Source organism: Quercus suber, unplaced genomic scaffold (genome assembly GCF_002906115.3).
Source record: "Quercus suber isolate HL8 unplaced genomic scaffold, Cork oak 2.0 scaffold_254, whole genome shotgun sequence".
In the NCBI taxonomy this organism is placed as follows: Eukaryota; Viridiplantae; Streptophyta; class Magnoliopsida; order Fagales; family Fagaceae; genus Quercus; species Quercus suber.
The window spans coordinates 531,654-551,504 of NW_027069710.1; the positions used below are offsets into that span (position 1 = coordinate 531,654).

General features: G+C 35.0%; 2 protein-coding genes across 3 annotated transcripts; both read right to left on the reverse strand.

Moving 5' to 3' along the window:
- Nucleotides 1-1,321: 1,321 nt before the first annotated feature.
- LOC112024255 (probable NAD(P)H dehydrogenase subunit CRR3, chloroplastic) lies at nt 1,322-4,493 on the reverse strand. Its single transcript, XM_024056897.2, has 3 exons — nt 4,070-4,493; nt 3,800-3,942; nt 1,322-1,764 (listed from the first exon to the last, which is right to left on the reverse strand). The coding sequence occupies exons 1-3, from the start codon at nt 4,333-4,335 to the stop codon at nt 1,640-1,642; spliced, it is 534 nt and encodes a 177-aa protein (XP_023912665.1). The 5' UTR covers nt 4,336-4,493; the 3' UTR covers nt 1,322-1,639.
- Nucleotides 4,494-7,803: 3,310 nt separating this feature from the next.
- LOC112024245 (uncharacterized) lies at nt 7,804-19,433 on the reverse strand. Of its 2 annotated transcripts, XM_065781029.1 has the most exons (10): nt 18,995-19,430; nt 16,926-17,276; nt 16,480-16,695; nt 15,560-16,209; nt 13,569-13,665; nt 13,426-13,479; nt 13,314-13,345; nt 12,116-12,124; nt 10,145-10,335; nt 7,804-8,472 (listed from the first exon to the last, which is right to left on the reverse strand). In XM_065781029.1, the coding sequence occupies exons 1-10, from the start codon at nt 19,292-19,294 to the stop codon at nt 7,835-7,837; spliced, it is 2,538 nt and encodes an 845-aa protein (XP_065637101.1). In that variant the 5' UTR covers nt 19,295-19,430; the 3' UTR covers nt 7,804-7,834. The 2 variants fall into 2 exon arrangements, with proteins under 2 accessions (XP_065637101.1, XP_065637100.1); XM_065781028.1 differs by lacking the exons at nt 7,804-8,472; nt 10,145-10,335; nt 12,116-12,124 and adding exons at nt 12,521-12,849; nt 13,093-13,130 and having other exon boundaries at nt 13,238-13,345; nt 18,995-19,433.
- Nucleotides 19,434-19,851: the final 418 nt, after the last annotated feature.

Here is a 19,851-nt window from a genome sequence, read left to right on the forward strand (position 1 = left end):
CCAGCCGACCATTTAGGCTTTTAGTGACCACTGGACTGAAGTCAGTCACTCCCACAGTTCCACTTTGAATTGCTTTCAAAATGCTCTAAGATTAGTATACAAGGCGAGGCTGCACACTCAGTCATGTCACTTTTGTACCCAAAAGCACTTAACAAGACAAGAGTGCAGACTTCTAACAAGACAAGAGTAAAGACTTTGCTGATTTTCTTCCAAACCGTAATGAATGGTATTGGGACGTTGGGAGCATATACTGTCTGATTTTTGAGAGTGCACAGTCACCTCCCAACCAACCTAGTATGTGATGATTCATAGAGCTAACATGAAATATTTAATGAGTCATATAACTTGTTTAAATAATCTAATAAGTCATGTGACTTAATATTATAAATCGCCACAGAATGTATTGTAAGAAATTTCTCCAAACCCGTTTGGATGTAAACTCCATCCTTTAAAAAAATATTATAGAGTGCAATGCACCTTCAAAGTTGCTAAGTACTTAAGTAGACTTCTATGTCTAAATATATTCATGCTTTTAAAAAGAATTATTGTTACTTCAATATTTTTTTGAGAATGAAAATTGATGTCTTTATGGTTATATTACACCCCCGGATAGGGCGCCAGGTGGTAGTCGAGTCAGCGGGTCCTTCTTAGGTGCCGGCATTCCCTTTACACACCTGTGTGGGGGTTACCCACCAAGGATGCCCACCAACGGACTCCTGCTAGTAGCGGAATTCGAACCTAGGTGTGGTGCACGAAGCGCCCAAACCTTGTTAGCTGAGCCAAGCCCCCGTTGGCATTGTTACTTCAATATTGATTTAGCATTTTACTAGCAATCCTAAATCCTTATATTTATAGATTAATGGTATGTTTGGATTGAGGGAGAGAGAGGGGGAGTAGAGTAGAATAGAGTAGAATTGGCCCAAAATTAACCTATTTTTAGCCAATTCTATTCTACCTTCCTCTACTCTCCCTCCACTCCTCCCTCAATTCAAACGGACCCTAAGGGATCTCTTTTTTCAAAACAAAATATGGCACCAAAATTATAGGAGCACTTTAAGCTGGGCCCCTGTGCTGTGAATAAGTATAACCGCAGAGACAAAGTGTGCCACAAAAAAACTGTTTTGGTGAGTAAGGTATTTCTGGTTAACAAAAATTGACACATTAACTTCATATAATAACAACACTTAATATCAAATATTATAGCAGCTGTTGTCTCATCACTATCTTAATAGCAATTTCATAACAATGTTTTCTTGCATGTCAGACTGAGACATTTTGCCAATTACCAATTATAGAAGATGTATTCCCAAGATGCTGCAACTGATTTCTTACTAATAGCACTATGCTTGGAAATGCAGGACTTGTAATTAAATATCAAATGAGAGATTCATACATAACTCTCAACAAATATGTCAGAATCCACATGTAAAGCCATATACAAATTCGTAGTGCAATGTGTGTACAATTTTCAAGCAAATTGATCCACCCACTTTTTTCAGAAGTACTGTTTAGGATCAATGATCTTGCTGCCTAGAATCTCAAATTGATACCATGCTGTGAGCTGGATGGTCTTTATAAACTGAGTACCATTAGACCACAAGGAGCAAGTAAATTGGAGCCTAGACTTGATCTGCCATGGTCACATAAGCAGGTCATCAAGAAATGGGGTGTTGAATGGTAGCTTGATGAGCCCAGAGGCCACTAAAATTGACAAAGTCCAAATTGGTATTACCCATTGAAACACAAACACGAGGACCTTTTTTCCTGAAAATAGCAAAAGTATTAAGGCCAATTGCAAGAACTTGTACACGAATATATCAACTTTTTTGGATATAGATTTTTTTTTCCTGAATCAATCGCAGATTTGTATTCTGATGAAATATTTGGGACATTCCTATTTAAATTGTTGCATTTTATATTCTTTGTTTAAGGTGATTTTCTGTGGTCTATTAGTTGTGTACTTAACTTGCACCTCAGCTAGTGGCCTTAATGAATTTCAGATCGTTACATTGCACAACAGAGCAGTCAGAAACAACATTTATCAAAGATTCAAACATCTTACAAATGTAGCTATATACAATGAGGATGACTGATTTATTAAGTTCCCTTCCCCTCCCCTTCAGCCAAAACTTAAAAACAACAAAAAAACCTTAGTCCCTATTTTTTTTTTGGGTCAGTTATGGATCTTTCACAGATTAGTCAAGATTGGCCAAGATTAAAATATGTTATATATTTTTTTTAAGTATATATGACTGATTGATATTTTCCTTTCCTTTCAAGGTACAAGGTTTGATCCACAGTGGAATTTTTTTAAAGTTGTCTTTCCATCATTTGGGGAAAATTTTCTTATTTGCAACAGAAAGACATTCCAAGAGACAAAAGCAGTAATAGGTAAATTGCAGTAATCATGTTCACCGGCTGTCATCGGCTACTACATACTTGCATTAAACTCTAGAATCTTCCTCAAAGCCATAAGAAATATTTTATTGACTTCAGCAGCAGCCTAATAAATTAACTCTCAGTTTATTTAGTCTCTCTTCCACCAAAAAAAAAAAGTTTAATCCAAATCCATTAATAACAATAGGTAATTCTCCTCGTGCATTAAAACCTAGAAATCTAAGGATTCAAGTGATAATTTAGTGGTAATGGCATTCTTTATGATATCCCATGTTTGTGGTTCGAATGCCACTCCCGGCTCCCCCCCCTCCCTCCACTATCTACTTTTAAAAAAAAGAAACCTCAGAGAAAGCGACACACTCAAATTTTCAATGAACAAAATATACTCTCTTTATTAGTATAAAGAATAAAGACATGACACCAAATCCTCTTGTTTAGTTGTTCTGCTAATCAATTTCACTCTAAGCCAGAATGCCACTGCTCAGCACCTCCTGCTTGCTAACTTCTTCTAAGAATTGAAGCACATGGTCACAACTGGAAAACCCAAATTATCCAATGATGCATATAGAATACTAGTATTAAATAAACAGATGGTCCTTCAAACTCTGGCATCTTCCTCAAACCCTACGAATTATTTTATATTACTGACTTCTGCAGCTCAATTAATTTTACTCTCTCTTCCACCAACCACAAGCATAAAATTAAAAATACCTTCACCTGCTCACAAAGACTAAAGGAACACTTTATTCTTTTATAAGCTAATCGACTATCACAATAAGTAATCAATTACAAATAAAATAAACATCAGACATCCAAAGCATATAACGCTGTACAAAGGAAGTTATGCAAACTTGATTGAGTCTATGATTTCCTAAGTGGCCAAACTACAATTTTGGTCCCTATATATTTAAATGTGTCAGACTGTCAGTTTTGACTCTCGATTGTCATTAGAAGTAGACTTGATTGAGGGTAAAATTGACTTGAGAGTTGAGATCGAAAGTTGAGTGACGAAATTGACACAATCATGTAAAGCAATGAAATTAAAATTTATCTAATTTTTGGGGGACCAAAAGTGTAGTTTGGCCTTCAGCAATCCAAAAATATTGTTTACATTTTATGATAAACAAGAGCAACGAATTTTTTACTTCATAGTCTACTTGTGTTTTGGATAAGTGAGTTTAGCCCCAAAAAGACTCGAATTAGAGACCTCTGTTGATTGTGCTATACCTTGGAACTACTTGAGAATTTAGTTCATTTTAATACTTTAATTATAGAGAACCTAAATGGTCTTCATCAACAATCACGCCACAAATGGTGAACATACAAGCAAAACATGTTTGACTTCCTAACACTACTGTCTAAAACATAAAATCACAAAGAATTGAATTTGAAAAATGATTACCAGTTTCTCTAAACCTGGTTTGGGTCCAAGTCTCTAGCGACTCTCCGGTCTCACGGAGCTTCTTCTCCACAGGGCTTTCAAACTTGCCGCTAAAACTCATGGAAGCCCAGTCGAACTTAGACTTGTCTAACTCGTCCAACTCCCTGAACAAAGTAACCTCAAAACAAACATTCAGAACCACAACAATGTCATTACCTATAAATGAATATGATCAACACCAAAACTTTAAAAAGAAACTAAGAACAACATATAGGAAGAAATGGGACATACTTGGCATCAATGTCACGGTACCTTCCGGCACTAATAGCACGTTCTATTTCTTCTATTGATGGTTGTTTTCGTTTTTGCTTCTGCTTCTTCGTTGTTGGTAGAGTTGTTTTGGGTTGTGGTATAGTTATGTGCATAGGACTGGGAGGTTTAGTATTAGCGTGATTGGTTTGGATTAATGGAGGAGAGTGAGAGTGAGAGTCATTATTAGTGGGAAGAGAAGCAAGAGTTAGAGGTTTGGTTGTGGAAAGGCTGGATAAGCAATACATGGTAGTGGTCTGAGTATCTGTGTGACTGTGTCTGCTGCTACTGGATCATGTTGGTGTTGGATTCTTCCTCTTTTAACTGTCCAACATAAACTTAACTACCTAGCCAAATAAAATAAGCAGCTAACTAAAATGAAAGATTATTGGTACGTACAAAACAATTTTCACAACAATTCAATTGATAAGCTTTTATTGGTTTTTATATAAGTCCAATACTGATATCATTTTTTTACCTACCAATAACAACTTATCACTTCTACATAATTGAATTGTTTTGCGAAATTTTTTTAAACCTAGACTTATTAAAAATGAAAATATCTTCCATCTTTATTTATTTATTTTTTTAAAAACCAAAATTATCTAGAAATCAAAGTACAACAGATACAACACAAGGTATGAGTGGTTAGAGAAGAGGGCAGAAGAAAATGCACAAATTGAAGCTAGCTACCACCTGGTCTAACTAGGTTGTCCCGGTTTCAAATCTTACTGTGAAGGATAGGATATCAAACTGCAATTTCCATTGTGTAGCACATAACCCCAAGCGACCAATCAATCAGAACTAAGATGAAAAATAAAAGGCTGCCGGTTGAATCAATAAGGACCAATCAACCAGTCCCAAGAATTCAAGATAACGTTCAAACTCACAAGGAGATCCGTGAGATATCTTGAATGCAAAACTAAGTGTGATTTGATTTCCTTATCTGACATGAAAAAGACAAATGATTTTTCTTCATAATAATGGAAAATGTCTGTCTCCCCCTTTATTTCCTTCTTGTGGACACCATCATTGGTTATTTGGACATTATCTTTACATAACCTGAACCTGTTGTGATTAAGATTTGTGCAAGTGTGACATCAAAAAAAAAAAAAAAAAAAAAAATGTTTATGTGATTCTACATTAAGTTTAGGGGTGGACTGTTGTGATTAAGATTTGTGCAAGTGTGACATCAAAAAAAAAAAAAAAAAAAAAAATGTTTATGTGATTCTACATTAAGTTTAGGGGTGGAAAGAAGATCTTCTTTCATCAAGTGATTTTCATGGTTCATATTAAATATTACAAATGTAGTCTATATATGTATTTACAAATCTGAAGGTGTATAGACTATTACACTCTTAAAAATATTAAATTATGTGACTGTTTTATATTATATATTATTAGATCCATCCAGGAAATAAAATCTAAATTGTAAAATATCGTCTCCATTTCAATCACTGCAGGCAACATCATGATATTTTTCAGATAACTATGTCAACTGGGAAAGGTAAACTCTATTGTGAAGGATGGACTACATTCAAGTTAAAGGGGGTTTATCAGAAAAAAAAAAAAGTTAAGGGGCTAAACAAGATATTTTATCATGTGTTGCACTAAATCATCTCACTGTGATGTACATATAAACTTTCCAGTGTAGCAAAAAGTATGAACCTACAAAAACACTTTTTTTTTTTTTTTTTAATTACATTTCTCGCTCTAATTATGGCATTTGCATGTGGTCACATCAAGTTGGTAAAGTCCTTAACACATGAAGTGCCCGTGGCCACTGTGGTCTTTGCAATTGAACAATTCTCCTTAATGCTGGCACTGCTCCAGCAGCTACAATTGCAGAATGATTCTCACTGTCCATGCTTAGATTATACAGTATTCCCAAGCTTGCTTCAACAGCCCTCTCACTTCCATCTTCAATCAGATTAACCAATGGAAATATTCCCCCTTCAGAAGCTATAGCTTGAGTTGAATCCACCATCCCTTCAGCGATTATTCTGTTGAGTTCCATCACAGCAGCTTCCTCTGCTTCTGGAGAGAAAGAGGTTTTCATCTTCTCTATAAGTCTTGGGATGGTCTCATAGAGAGTTACCTCCATGTTGATTGGATTCCCAGAATCAAGCTTACAATCAGAAAGAGAGCTGAGTTTAACTAGGGAAGCAGCAACCCAATCTTTGTAATGAAGGGGGACGTTTGATTTTAGGATTTCACGGAGCAGTTTAGTGAAGTAGGTGGAATTTATACTTTGACAAAATTGCGGAGAGTCAAGCAGCTTTGTTAGCAACCGGGATGCTGCGGATATTGCGAGACCAGCTTCTTCAACTTCAAGGGCATATTTTTCTGGCTGCTGGCCTTCTACATCAGAATCCACATCTGCCAAATAAAGATAAACACAAAAAAATCACTCATCTGAATTCAAGCATAGGTTTATTTTCGATTTAATGTATGCCACGATAAGCTTAAAATCCAACTTATGTTCGCTGCCTGCTTATATACAGCTTTTTAAACAGCTACACCTGTATACTTTTATTTTACCCAACTTATTTTTAAAGTAAAATAAACGTTATCCTAAATGGACACTTAGAATGGAAAACGAACAAAAAAAATTTCTAGCTTAGAGAAAGCAATATTAATCTTCATTTTCCACACATTGTTACCACTTGCAGTTTCTAATTTAAACAAGATGATTGTCTTAAAATCTATCAAAAGTAAAAGTATCACACTTTCATATAATTGAATTGGCAAACACAAATGCAGGAATTTGTTAATATTTTCAACAGGAAATTAAAATGATCAAGATTCATCTAATGGGTACTGGGTCAATGACTCAAAGTAGGGCAATGCAATGTGGGAAACAATGAGAGATTTAAAATTTAAGTAATTCTGACTCTTAAGTACCCAACAACTCCATGATTTCAGTGAGGATAATCTTACCAAATATATCATCAAATTAAAGGGGTTTGAGAGCAGGTGAAGTGGCCACCAGAGTAGGTATACCTTTGAGCAGAACTCAGACTTATATATATATATATATATATGTTTTATAAGAACTCAGACTGATATTGGTAGGACTTCAATAGAGAATCAGGTCACAGAATATTCAGAAAGATTTCCTACACACAAGATTTTGTTGAACACATTGCGAAGAGATGGCAAATTTCTTAGTTTGGTGGTAAGTTACAAGCACCAAGGACTGGACTCCATGAGTTCAACTACTGTCACATGACAGCAAAAATACAAATTAAAGAACCTATTAGCCAAGAATATTAGGACAAAATGAAGAAAATCCTACAGAAAAACTACAGACAATTGATGCCTAACTTGTTGATTAATGATTACTGCATATATTTTTATGTGAGTCTCAATAAATTTATCTGAGAATTCAGACTTCAGAAGATTGTGAGGAAATGCCTTCACAATTAATGGACATATACAAGTGATAACTGTTGAATATTAACGGCCTACGACCATGGAGTAAACTTTTAAGGGCTACCTCTTTATTATAAGAGTGAAGTACAATTGGTAATTTAACAATAACCATGAAGCTTGATTTTACAGGAACCAAGAGAAACTGAGAAGGGAGTTTAAACTTTCTCAAAAGTCAGGTTCATGAAAAACAAAAGAGAAGGCAATTTTAGGGCCTGAATCACAATGGTGACCCATCTTGTTCAGATTTTTTTTTTTTTTTTGGGGGTGGGTGGGGGTTTCTCGCTCTAATTATGGCATTTGCATGTGGTCACATCAAGTTGGTAAAGTCCTTAACACATGAAGTGCCCGTGGCCACTGTGGTCTTTGCAATTGAACAATTCTCCTTAATGCTGGCACTGCTCCAGCAGCTACAATTGCAGAATGATTCTCACTGTCCATGCTTAGATTATACAGTATTCCCAAGCTTGCTTCAACAGCCCTCTCACTTCCATCTTCAATCAGATTAACCAATGGAAATATTCCCCCTTCAGAAGCTATAGCTTGAGTTGAATCCACCATCCCTTCAGCGATTATTCTGTTGAGTTCCATCACAGCAGCTTCCTCTGCTTCTGGAGAGAAAGAGGTTTTCATCTTCTCTATAAGTCTTGGGATGGTCTCATAGAGAGTTACCTCCATGTTGATTGGATTCCCAGAATCAAGCTTACAATCAGAAAGAGAGCTGAGTTTAACTAGGGAAGCAGCAACCCAATCTTTGTAATGAAGGGGGACGTTTGATTTTAGGATTTCACGGAGCAGTTTAGTGAAGTAGGTGGAATTTATACTTTGACAAAATTGCGGAGAGTCAAGCAGCTTTGTTAGCAACCGGGATGCTGCGGATATTGCGAGACCAGCTTCTTCAACTTCAAGGGCATATTTTTCTGGCTGCTGGCCTTCTACATCAGAATCCACATCTGCCAAATAAAGATAAACACAAAAAAATCACTCATCTGAATTCAAGCATAGGTTTATTTTCGATTTAATGTATGCCACGATAAGCTTAAAATCCAACTTATGTTCGCTGCCTGCTTATATACAGCTTTTTAAACAGCTACACCTGTATACTTTTATTTTACCCAACTTATTTTTAAAGTAAAATAAACGTTATCCTAAATGGACACTTAGAATGGAAAACGAACAAAAAAATTTCTAGCTTAGAGAAAGCAATATTAATCTTCATTTTCCACACATTGTTACCACTTGCAGTTTCTAATTTAAACAAGATGATTGTCTTAAAATCTATCAAAAGTAAAAGTATCACACTTTCATATAATTGAATTGGCAAACACAAATGCAGGAATTTGTTAATATTTTCAACAGGAAATTAAAATGATCAAGATTCATCTAATGGGTACTGGGTCAATGACTCAAAGTAGGGCAATGCAATGTGGGAAACAATGAGAGATTTAAAATTTAAGTAATTCTGACTCTTAAGTACCCAACAACTCCATGATTTCAGTGAGGATAATCTTACCAAATATATCATCAAATTAAAGGGTTTGAGAGCAGGTGAAGTGGCCACCAGAGTAGGTATACCTTTGAGCAGAACTCAGACTTATATATATATATATATATATGTTTTATAAGAACTCAGACTGATATTGGTAGGACTTCAATAGAGAATCAGGTCACAGAATATTCAGAAAGATTTCCTACACACAAGATTTTGTTGAACACATTGCGAAGAGATGGCAAATTTCTTAGTTTGGTGGTAAGTTACAAGCACCAAGGACTGGACTCCATGAGTTCAACTACTGTCACATGACAGCAAAAATACAAATTAAAGAACCTATTAGCCAAGAATATTAGGACAAAATGAAGAAAATCCTACAGAAAAACTACAGACAATTGATGCCTAACTTGTTGATTAATGATTACTGCATATATTTTTATGTGAGTCTCAATAAATTTATCTGAGAATTCAGACTTCAGAAGATTGTGAGGAAATGCCTTCACAATTAATGGACATATACAAGTGATAACTGTTGAATATTAACGGCCTACGACCATGGAGTAAACTTTTAAGGGCTACCTCTTTATTATAAGAGTGAAGTACAATTGGTAATTTAACAATAACCATGAAGCTTGATTTTACAGGAACCAAGAGAAACTGAGAAGGGAGTTTAAACTTTCTCAAAAGTCAGGTTCATGAAAAACAAAAGAGAAGGCAATTTTAGGGCCTGAATCACAATGGTGACCCATCTTGTTCAGATTTTTTTTTTTTTTTTGGGGTGGGGGGGGGTGGATGGGTATCTTGTTCAGATGATGAATGGACAATTCGATCAACAAAAGAATCCAACATTGGTAATTGATTTTCATCTCTCATTTCATCCCCATATTCTAATTGTCTCAGCAACCAAATGCAGGCAGCAGGTTGTTGAAAATACAATTAGGATGCTGATGACAATGATGATTATAATTAGAACTGTATATAACAACAATAAGAACGATATGAAAATTTAAATAAATAAATAAATAAATCTTTAAAAAAATCTAAATTAGGTCACAAAGTTGGACGAGATAAAATAAAGCCAAACTTTTTCAAGCAATTTAGGTCTTAAAAGTCAAGAAAATTGTTTTCCATACCATTCAAAACTTTTTGTTGGAAAACAGCAGCCAAACCCGATTCAATATCTACCGAAATGATTGAGTCCATGCTTGGGTCATTAATTGTCACAAACTCAAGAACGGAACTTGCTTTTCTTTGTAAATTTGGGGATGAGCTCTTTAGAATATCAACAAGGCGAGCAATGAAAGCATTGTCTAGCACATCCTCCCTATAATTGGTTTCCAAGTTAAGAAAAGCTGGTCAATAGAACTTCTTTGTGCAGACTGCAGAATTATATCTGAAAGTACTCAATCAGATCAATATAATATAGGGGAACAACATTAAGATTGCTTTAATGCAGGCACACACAAAACAAAACTAAAAAAAAGAGAAGAGTATCACTGAAAGTAGGCATACATCCAGTATCTCTGGATTCAATAAATTCAATGAAAGCAATGGATTGAAACCATACCAATAATGCCTAGCAATCCACAGGTTTGGCCTAGGCTCCTTCAAAAAAAAAAAAAATGGGACAAAACTTTAGATTTACCCTAGATCAGTAAGTTTCTTATTTGAACCGGTCAGCACGCTCAAAACAGATATGTTCCTAGCAGAATCAATTTTATTGGTCCAGCCTTGTTATAAGCAGATAAGTCCAGGTTTGCCCAATAGCACTGAATCATGGTTTAATTTAAATATTACCATTGACCTATTTGATCTTGTGAAATCAAAACTATATTTGCAACTGCTTTAATAAATAGGTCAAACGACAAAGAATGTTACATTTGTGTTGGGAAGAAAACGACCCAGACATTGCGGCTCCAATAAAACAGAATATTGATAACATACACCCAAAAAATGAGAGAGATTATGAAGATATGGCAAGGTTATCATTCCCTCCCAACAGCTTGTAGTTTCAGCCTCTACAAGGAAGAGAGCTGCATTTGTGTTGGGAAGAAAACGACCCAGACATTGCGGCTCCAATAAAACAGAATATTGATAACATACACCCAAAAAATGAGAGAGATTATGAAGATATGGCAAGGGTTATCATTCCCTCCCAACAGCTTGTAGTTTCAGCCTCTACAAGGAAGAGAGCTAAATCTATTAAAAGATTTACGCATTGCATCAAGCACATCACAAGGTTTTATGTCTAGAAGACCATAATATTTTACATAAAACAAGCATGCTCTGTTTGTTTGCCTAGGTGATGGAGGACAAGAAATCAAACTTGAATTTTACAATGATTTGGGGTTGGAAAGATAATGCAAGACAACTAGAACAAAATTAAAAAATAGGAAAATAAAGGGATAGGAACCTAGGAGTTAGCACCTAGGCTTGCTTGGAGTTAGCACAAAACAAGGAAAACCACTGGGACTCAATTCCTAGGGTTGGCTAGAGTCGACACTAGAGAAAAGAAACCAAAAGGCAACTTTTCATTCATCTCTAAATCTTATCCAAAAGGAGTACAATAGTTTTCTTATATAGTAAACTAAACCCTAGTTATAATTGGTGTAGAAAACCCTAATAGCCTTATTACAAAAATAAACTTGCTTCCAAATATTAAAATACTAATAGCCTAATAAACTATTAGGACATAAAACATAAAAATACAATTGACTTGCAAAAATAAATAATTCTAAATTAAAATAAAAATTCTCCTTGTGTCTCTAGCATCAAAAGATTCTATATTAAATCCAAGTTTCCTTTTTCTGTTCTTGAAATATTATTGCAACCTAAACTTAAGCATCTAGCTGAAGTGTTTACTTTTTAGACTGTCACACAAATAATGATTTTTTTTTTTTTCATAAAGAGGATGTAATGAAGATGAAATCTTAGGAGAAATCCTTGTCAATTATACAAGCAATCTTTCATTTTGCTTGCTCTTCCCAATAGAACTATAAAAGCAGTCAATATTGAACCAGATTTTTATGAGATAAGATATGAAAATGAGAGGTCAACATACGCATTCTGCTCACCTTACTCTATTTGTTTGGGAATCACCCAACTTTGAATTCCTCACATGAACACAAAAAACAAAGATATAGAAAAGGTATATAGAAACAGGAAAAATAAAATTTCATGAAAAGGAGAAGTAAATAAATGATAATAATGAAAAGGCAGTTCTAAAATTATTAAACAAAATAAAATTAGAAGGGGAGTTTCTTTTTTGAAGAGGAGGGGGGGGGGGGGGGGGGNGGGTGGGGGTGGATGGGTATCTTGTTCAGATGATGAATGGACAATTCGATCAACAAAAGAATCCAACATTGGTAATTGATTTTCATCTCTCATTTCATCCCCATATTCTAATTGTCTCAGCAACCAAATGCAGGCAGCAGGTTGTTGAAAATACAATTAGGATGCTGATGACAATGATGATTATAATTAGAACTGTATATAACAACAATAAGAACGATATGAAAATTTAAATAAATAAATAAATAAATCTTTAAAAAAATCTAAATTAGGTCACAAAGTTGGACGAGATAAAATAAAGCCAAACTTTTTCAAGCAATTTAGGTCTTAAAAGTCAAGAAAATTGTTTTCCATACCATTCAAAACTTTTTGTTGGAAAACAGCAGCCAAACCCGATTCAATATCTACCGAAATGATTGAGTCCATGCTTGGGTCATTAATTGTCACAAACTCAAGAACGGAACTTGCTTTTCTTTGTAAATTTGGGGATGAGCTCTTTAGAATATCAACAAGGCGAGCAATGAAAGCATTGTCTAGCACATCCTCCCTATAATTGGTTTCCAAGTTAAGAAAAGCTGGTCAATAGAACTTCTTTGTGCAGACTGCAGAATTATATCTGAAAGTACTCAATCAGATCAATATAATATAGGGGAACAACATTAAGATTGCTTTAATGCAGGCACACACAAAACAAAACTAAAAAAAAGAGAAGAGTATCACTGAAAGTAGGCATACATCCAGTATCTCTGGATTCAATAAATTCAATGAAAGCAATGGATTGAAACCATACCAATAATGCCTAGCAATCCACAGGTTTGGCCTAGGCTCCTTCAAAAAAAAAAAAAATGGGACAAAACTTTAGATTTACCCTAGATCAGTAAGTTTCTTATTTGAGGGGGGGGGGGGGGGGGGGGAGGAAAAGACCTGGCATTCACATTTGATATGGGTTTGTCAGCCATATTTCCAGTTAAGACTGCAGAATCTTCAGGGTTTTTTGTTGCTTCTGATAACTTTTTTGATCCATTAACTGGTCCATCATAAAACTGGAATGCATCAACATACTCAGTAAGACAAAAAAACATTATGAGTTTTTCACACATGGTGCAAGAAACTAATGACTAACCTTAGATTTCATCTCTTTACTAGGATCCAATATCCGAGCAAGTAGGTTCAAGCTCTGCATTGCAGCAAGGGTTCATTATCCTCAAGATTGTTTCTCATAATGGGAAATGGGGGATAAAGATAAATAAAATAATCATAAAACACCTTTTCAATCAGGCTTTCAGAGGTCTGCGAGTGCTTTAGAGTATTGACCAAAGGATCAATGATGCCTTCAGCTTCAATTATCTGGCAAACATGATTGCTGCATCAAGAAAAATAAGAATAATGTGAATTATATGATGTAAGGGATGCTTAATGCATAAGAGCCATCCAACAGACCTAATGTCTAAAGAAGAAGAAGAAGAAAGATGCAACAGAGAAATTAGAACTACGTGATATGAACACTAACATGAGTACCACTGCCTAATAAATGAAAAGCTTTTCAACATGCAAACCCAGAACAAAATAGAGTGAAATATGTGTCAATCCCCAAAATGGCATGAGCTTTAAAATTCAATACGAAGAAAAGATAGCAAAAAAGTTGACAGTATATGAAACAAGGCAAATATGGCTAGTAGAGGTTTCGTGTAGACACATACATATATAAATATCTACATAAATTTATATAAAATAATAATAGAGTGACTACTTTTTATGCTAGCCAACAATTTGCTGCAACCCTCCTTTTTCTGGGTTTGGGACCAAACTATGAACAATATATACATGTATGTATGCATATATAAAACAAATAAAAAGCATCAATAAGAGGGGCTAGAGGAACAAAATATTTTGGTACCTGTGTACCATTTTGGAATTACCACTATAAAATATATATTTGTATATTTATGAACTTAAAATATGTATATTTAGTTATAAATTCATGAGCTTATATATTTGGTTAGAGCCTGCTAATTTGGTAAGAGCCAATAAAAATATAAGTCCATGTCCATCCTAATATGTTGCCCAGGTTTACATTTTTTTCCTCATAGAAGCAATCAACAACCTAATCAACCTTGGCACAAAATGCAAGTCCATGTATATGTGTGTGTGTTACCAAAGATTCATATGGGGCAGGTTAACTTGTTCTGCTAGGCAGCAAAACAAGAAACATAAAAAATGTTTGTGCGGTCAAAACAGAAATTCAAAGAAAGCGGTTAGCAAAGAAACCAAGAAGAAGTGGGCAACATGGGGCTGTGGACAATGTGGAAGAAGAAAAAGTGGGAGAGTGAATGATCTTCTCCCTCTGGAAATGCTATTTCAACAAGCTTAGCATCTGCATACAATGGTGTCTAGTTTTAACAAATTTATAAGAACACCCTTTTTATTGTGCAGGCCTAAAATAGAATTACCAACTCAAATAGCCAAAATGAGTTGAAGTGCATACTGATACCTTTTGCAAGAGGATATTATACCAGTTTGGATTGGTAAAATATTTTTCAGCTGTATTGGCGAGTATGGTACGAGGAGAAATTGTATCAATTATAGGGCAAATAAGCAAGTAGTAAAAAATGACAAGTTAATCAAAGAAGTGGCAAAGGTATGATTTTGGATATATTTGAATGGTAGAGAAGAATACATGGGACCAACCCCGATTAATGTTAAAGATCCATGACTAACCCCAAATTTTTGGGAGTAAAGCTTTATTGTTGTTATATAGGGTAAATTTACATATTGGGGAAGCAATTTCCAACATAGGCTAGCTTCTTCTAGGCCTTCAACTCCTCTCTCTCACTCTCCCCTGTCATGTAGCTGAGATCTCCCCTGTCAGCCCATGCGAAAGACGAAATCATTTACTTAAAAATCTCCATGTCACTCACATAGACCCCAAAAAAAAAATATCTCTGCACTAATGAGAACTTATTTATTCACTAGTCCAAGGAAAGAACCTTGTCAAATAAGCATGGGAGACCAAGCATTTGACTGTGAAACACTCAAGCACCACTGTCCCGGATAAAAGAGTATTGTCAGCTTAGAGTGGAAGGCAAAGGCAAAGTGACAAAGCCATTAACTGAGAAATTGTAAAAGATTTTTTCCATCCCCTCTGCTCTTTTTTTTTTTTTTAATAGGAATTTTCATTTAAAGCCAGAGAGGTTAGCTAGGATCACTATTGCTGTAAAGACATCAAGATGCTTAAAACCCAAAGAATGATAAATTACCTGCTAGACAACCTTTCCAAAGCTTGAGTAGCAGACAATCTGACAGAATCATTGTTATGGCCTAAAAGCCGAACTAAATGCTTGATTGCTCCAGCTTCCTTGAATGCGACTCGAATATGTTCATTGATAGATGCATCAGCAATTGACTCTGCAGCTCTTGATATGGCAGATTCATCTTCAAGCTCAAGAATCAAAACCAATCGAGCCACGCCATCCACCCATGGTAAGAGTGTAAGTCGCTGCTCACTAAAGCATCCAGATTGAGATTTCTCTCCATTCTCTATTTCTATAGCCCCAATACGAGCAAGAAATTGTTGTTGCGACCGTGCAACTATTGCTTTCATCTTGGTCTCTTCTATGTTTACATTCTTGTCATCAATATTTAATCCAAGGAGTACTTCGGAGGCACCATATTTAGAAGGACCTTTAGAAGTTTGTTTAATCTCTGTACCATCTGGTAAACTAGGCCAGGAATACAAACCTGGTTTGAAGGACTTGTATGCAGATGCACCAATCATAGGGACAGGAATCAGGCCTTCATCTATGACAAGAATTCTGTAATATTCATCCTTAGCAAGCTCCAACAATGCATTTCTTGCTTCCTTTCTAAGCACTTTAGCTCCTTCCACATCAGTTGTTAAGGCCTTTGCCTGCATTTATAATCCAAGTTTATAGAATGCCAAAGAATTTTTATTTTTATTTTTTTAAAGCCATGTAAATAGAGGCAACTCAGAACATGTTGTTATTAACATCCTCTTACGCTTAAGATGTTTTTTTTTTTTTTTTTTAATTATTTCATTTGAATATTACTGCATTCCATACAGCTTGAAAATGTAAAAAGAGCAAACTTTTCAGCCATTTGATCTAATAATGGACATGAATTCTTTCTATCAATTGAGGAAATGTTAAGGAAGCCTCACCAATTTTTGTATAACACCTGCTTCAACCATGATGCTGTGGTTAATTTGGCTCAATGCCAAATTTGCCAAAACCCCTCCTGCTGCTTCCTTTAATTTTATGTCATCATCATCGAGGGACTTAATAAGTAATGGCAATATATCACTGTTTGCAATTTTCACTCCAAGCTTCTCATCCACTGACAAGTTCCACAAAGTACACATACTTTGCTCCTTTACCTGCAAAAATGATTTCAGAATATCTCCATTCTTTTTTACCAAGAAATGTGTTGACAGGATGACTGATATTCCAGAGTATTTTTGAGGTGAGGCTTGAGGCTAACACATATAAACCTCCTGTGTTGTCTCCTCTTCCTCTGAATATCTTCTATATCCCAAAAAAAAAAAAAGGAAAAAAAAAAATATATATATATATATATATACACAGATTCCAATGGTGATCTCTATACCTCAGGAGTCAAGGAAGGTTGGCGCAGCAAGCCAGTTATCTCTTCAATTGCTCCACTTTCTGCTACTAATTCCCTGTATAAATTGAATGATGAAATTGATCGTAAAAGGCCTGCAGCTGCTTCACAAGGGGAACTAGACTTTGACCTAAGAAGGTTTACAGTGAGGTTTATGCAGCCAGGAAACTGCATGATAGCATCAATACACTTCTTTCCTCCAAGTGAGTATTTCCAGAGAGCTACTATTGCTTGTTCTCTGTCAAGGTCATCATGGTCTAGCCCAAGCATTCGAACAAACAAGGCCACATAACCATCGCCAAAACTAGGAGAAGGTTTCTCAATTTCTTCAATATCCTGGAAGTAAAGTAAGAAGATGCCTGGTCATGTAGCTTAAGCAAGTGAACATTTGTCACTCTCAAGGAAAAATTTAAAAGTAGTAGACAACATAGTCAGAGACGGTCCTAACACCATCCCCCCTCCCCCCCGGCCTAACATCCCCAAAATTTATTTATATGTATAACATATAGTTTTATATAAATATTTTAAGTTTGACTCCTAAAAAGTACATTTGGTCCCCAAAAATTCAATTGATCCAAAGAGGTCACAAAAAGAAAAGAAATGACCAGTTTTTCCATGACGCATGGCCTTCCTCTAAAAATAATATGATTTTTACAAAATATATATTTTATACTTTCTTGGGGTTTTATGTAGCTAAAATCCTTTAGAAAAAATAAATGTAATCCTAACAAGCTGAAAATTAAGGAAAACCGAGTAATAAGAGGCTAATGGCCTTCAAGCAAGGTTACTCTTTTAAATTTTAGTTACATCCCTGAACATAGTTATATATAAGTAACAAGATATCTAGTTTTTTTTTTTTTTTTTTTGATAAGCGACAAGATATCTTGGTTTTACTAGCTAGAGGTGAGTCCAAAGGGCTCTTCTTTAGCAAGGTTCCCTACGTTATTAAAATTATTTAAAAAAAAAAAAGAAGATATCTTGGTGTCTAATCAAGTAAACAACTTTAAGAGAAAAACGTTTCACTAACATTTAAAAAAAAAAAAAAAAAAGGTTACATGTACACCCAATGGGTCTTGAACTTACAACCTCCCCCCTCTACCCCATTTTTATGCGGGGGAAAGTACCATTTGAGTTAGAGTTTATTAGCAAGAACATAATTTGATTTATAGGAGAAAAACATAATCATGTACTTTCAAACTTTTAGTTTGTTAAACCAAGTGTCTAGAGAATATGGATATGGGGTAAGCATTGATATAAGAGCCCATATCAAAAGTATGAGACCTCATTCTTTGCAAACACACAAAGCTAGTGTTAAATAAATCTATCTTGATTGTGATTAGCATAAATTCACCAAGTCCAAGAAAATTGAAAGAGTCCATCCTGATTCACAATGTGCTCAATATGAGTACATTGTGCATATGGTTGCATTTTATTAAATTGAATTTTTTAATTATTTCTTTTCCAAAAAACTAATTTCAAGCATGACGATTAAATTTTCAAAAAGTTTCTCTTTTGTATTCAATCTTCTAATGGTCAATTTGGGATGAGGGCACGTATTTGTCAAAATTCTACAATCTACCAAAAGGATTGTTGTTTTTCAAAAAACAAATTTGGTAATCTAAAATCCATAGGAACTTCATACAAACTTTCATCTGCCATCGGAAGCAACATGAAACCCAATTCTCCAACCAAATTTCCTAAAATTAACACAATTTTCGGTGCCTTTTTTGTTTCAATTTAGAAGAACCAAACCCCACCACCCAAAAATAAATAAAGAATTGCCAAATCTCATTTGTCTACTCCATGTACAAAATCCATGGTAACCCATAACATGATTTTAAAAGAAAAGCATTACACAAATAAATCCAAATTCGTTAACAACAGTAACTTAAATAACAGCTAAGCAACACCAAAACTAGAAAAGAAACACTTGACCAACAAAAATTGTCATGGCAAATTCGAACACACCCACATACAAAAACAACATGCAAATATGAAATAGCATGAAAACCCAGATTAAAAAAAGAAAGAAGCTTGAGCTTAGATGAACATACAGGAGGTTTAGAGTGTTGTGGAGTAGCATCAACAGCACCACCACCACCACCACCACCATCACTGCTGACCCTTGTGATGACTGAACGATTAGAGCAAGAAATGAGGTTGAGGCAATGATATTGATGGTGTTTGGTTGCATAGGAAAAGATTAGTGTTGGTGTTGGGTTGCTTAGTTTGGTTTTTGTTCTGGTTCTAACTGGAATAACTTCCAGATGGGTGTTGAAGTTGGGAAGTGAGTGTTGGGCATTGGGGGACTTCAAGGGGAAGAAGGGTGTGGAAGTTGCTGCCGAGGCCAACATTTTGGCCTTCAACGATGGAGGAAACAAGGGATTGGCCTCTTGGGGCTTTAGATTTTAGAACTTTTTCTTTTTTCTTTTTTCTTTTTTGGGGTTTCTGGTTTGGGTTTTTCACCAATGGGTAATGGCTACAGAAAGTTTTTTTTTTTTTTTTTTTGGTGGGTATTAATGTCATCACCCGTCATAGTGCAGAAAGTAGATTTGGGACCTTTTCTTTTTTTTTCCCAAATACTTTTTTTTTTTGCACACATTTTTTTTTTTAATGTAATCCTTTTGGACGTGGAAGGACTACACTGAAATGGAAAAAAAAAAAGTATTAAGATGAAAATATGTGGGAGTTGGGAAATGTAATTTGTAATTTAACTCTTTTTTTTTTTTTTTTTGCCTTGTAATTTTTTTTATAATAAGACAAAATATTATTGATTCAAATTAGAAAAAATTAGAGCGCCTAATAAAAAATAAAAACTCTATTCAATTCAAGTAACATAGAGCTTAACACCCTAAGTATATGTTTTGCTAATAAATACGTCAATTGGTTCCTTTTTTTTTTCTTTTTTTCT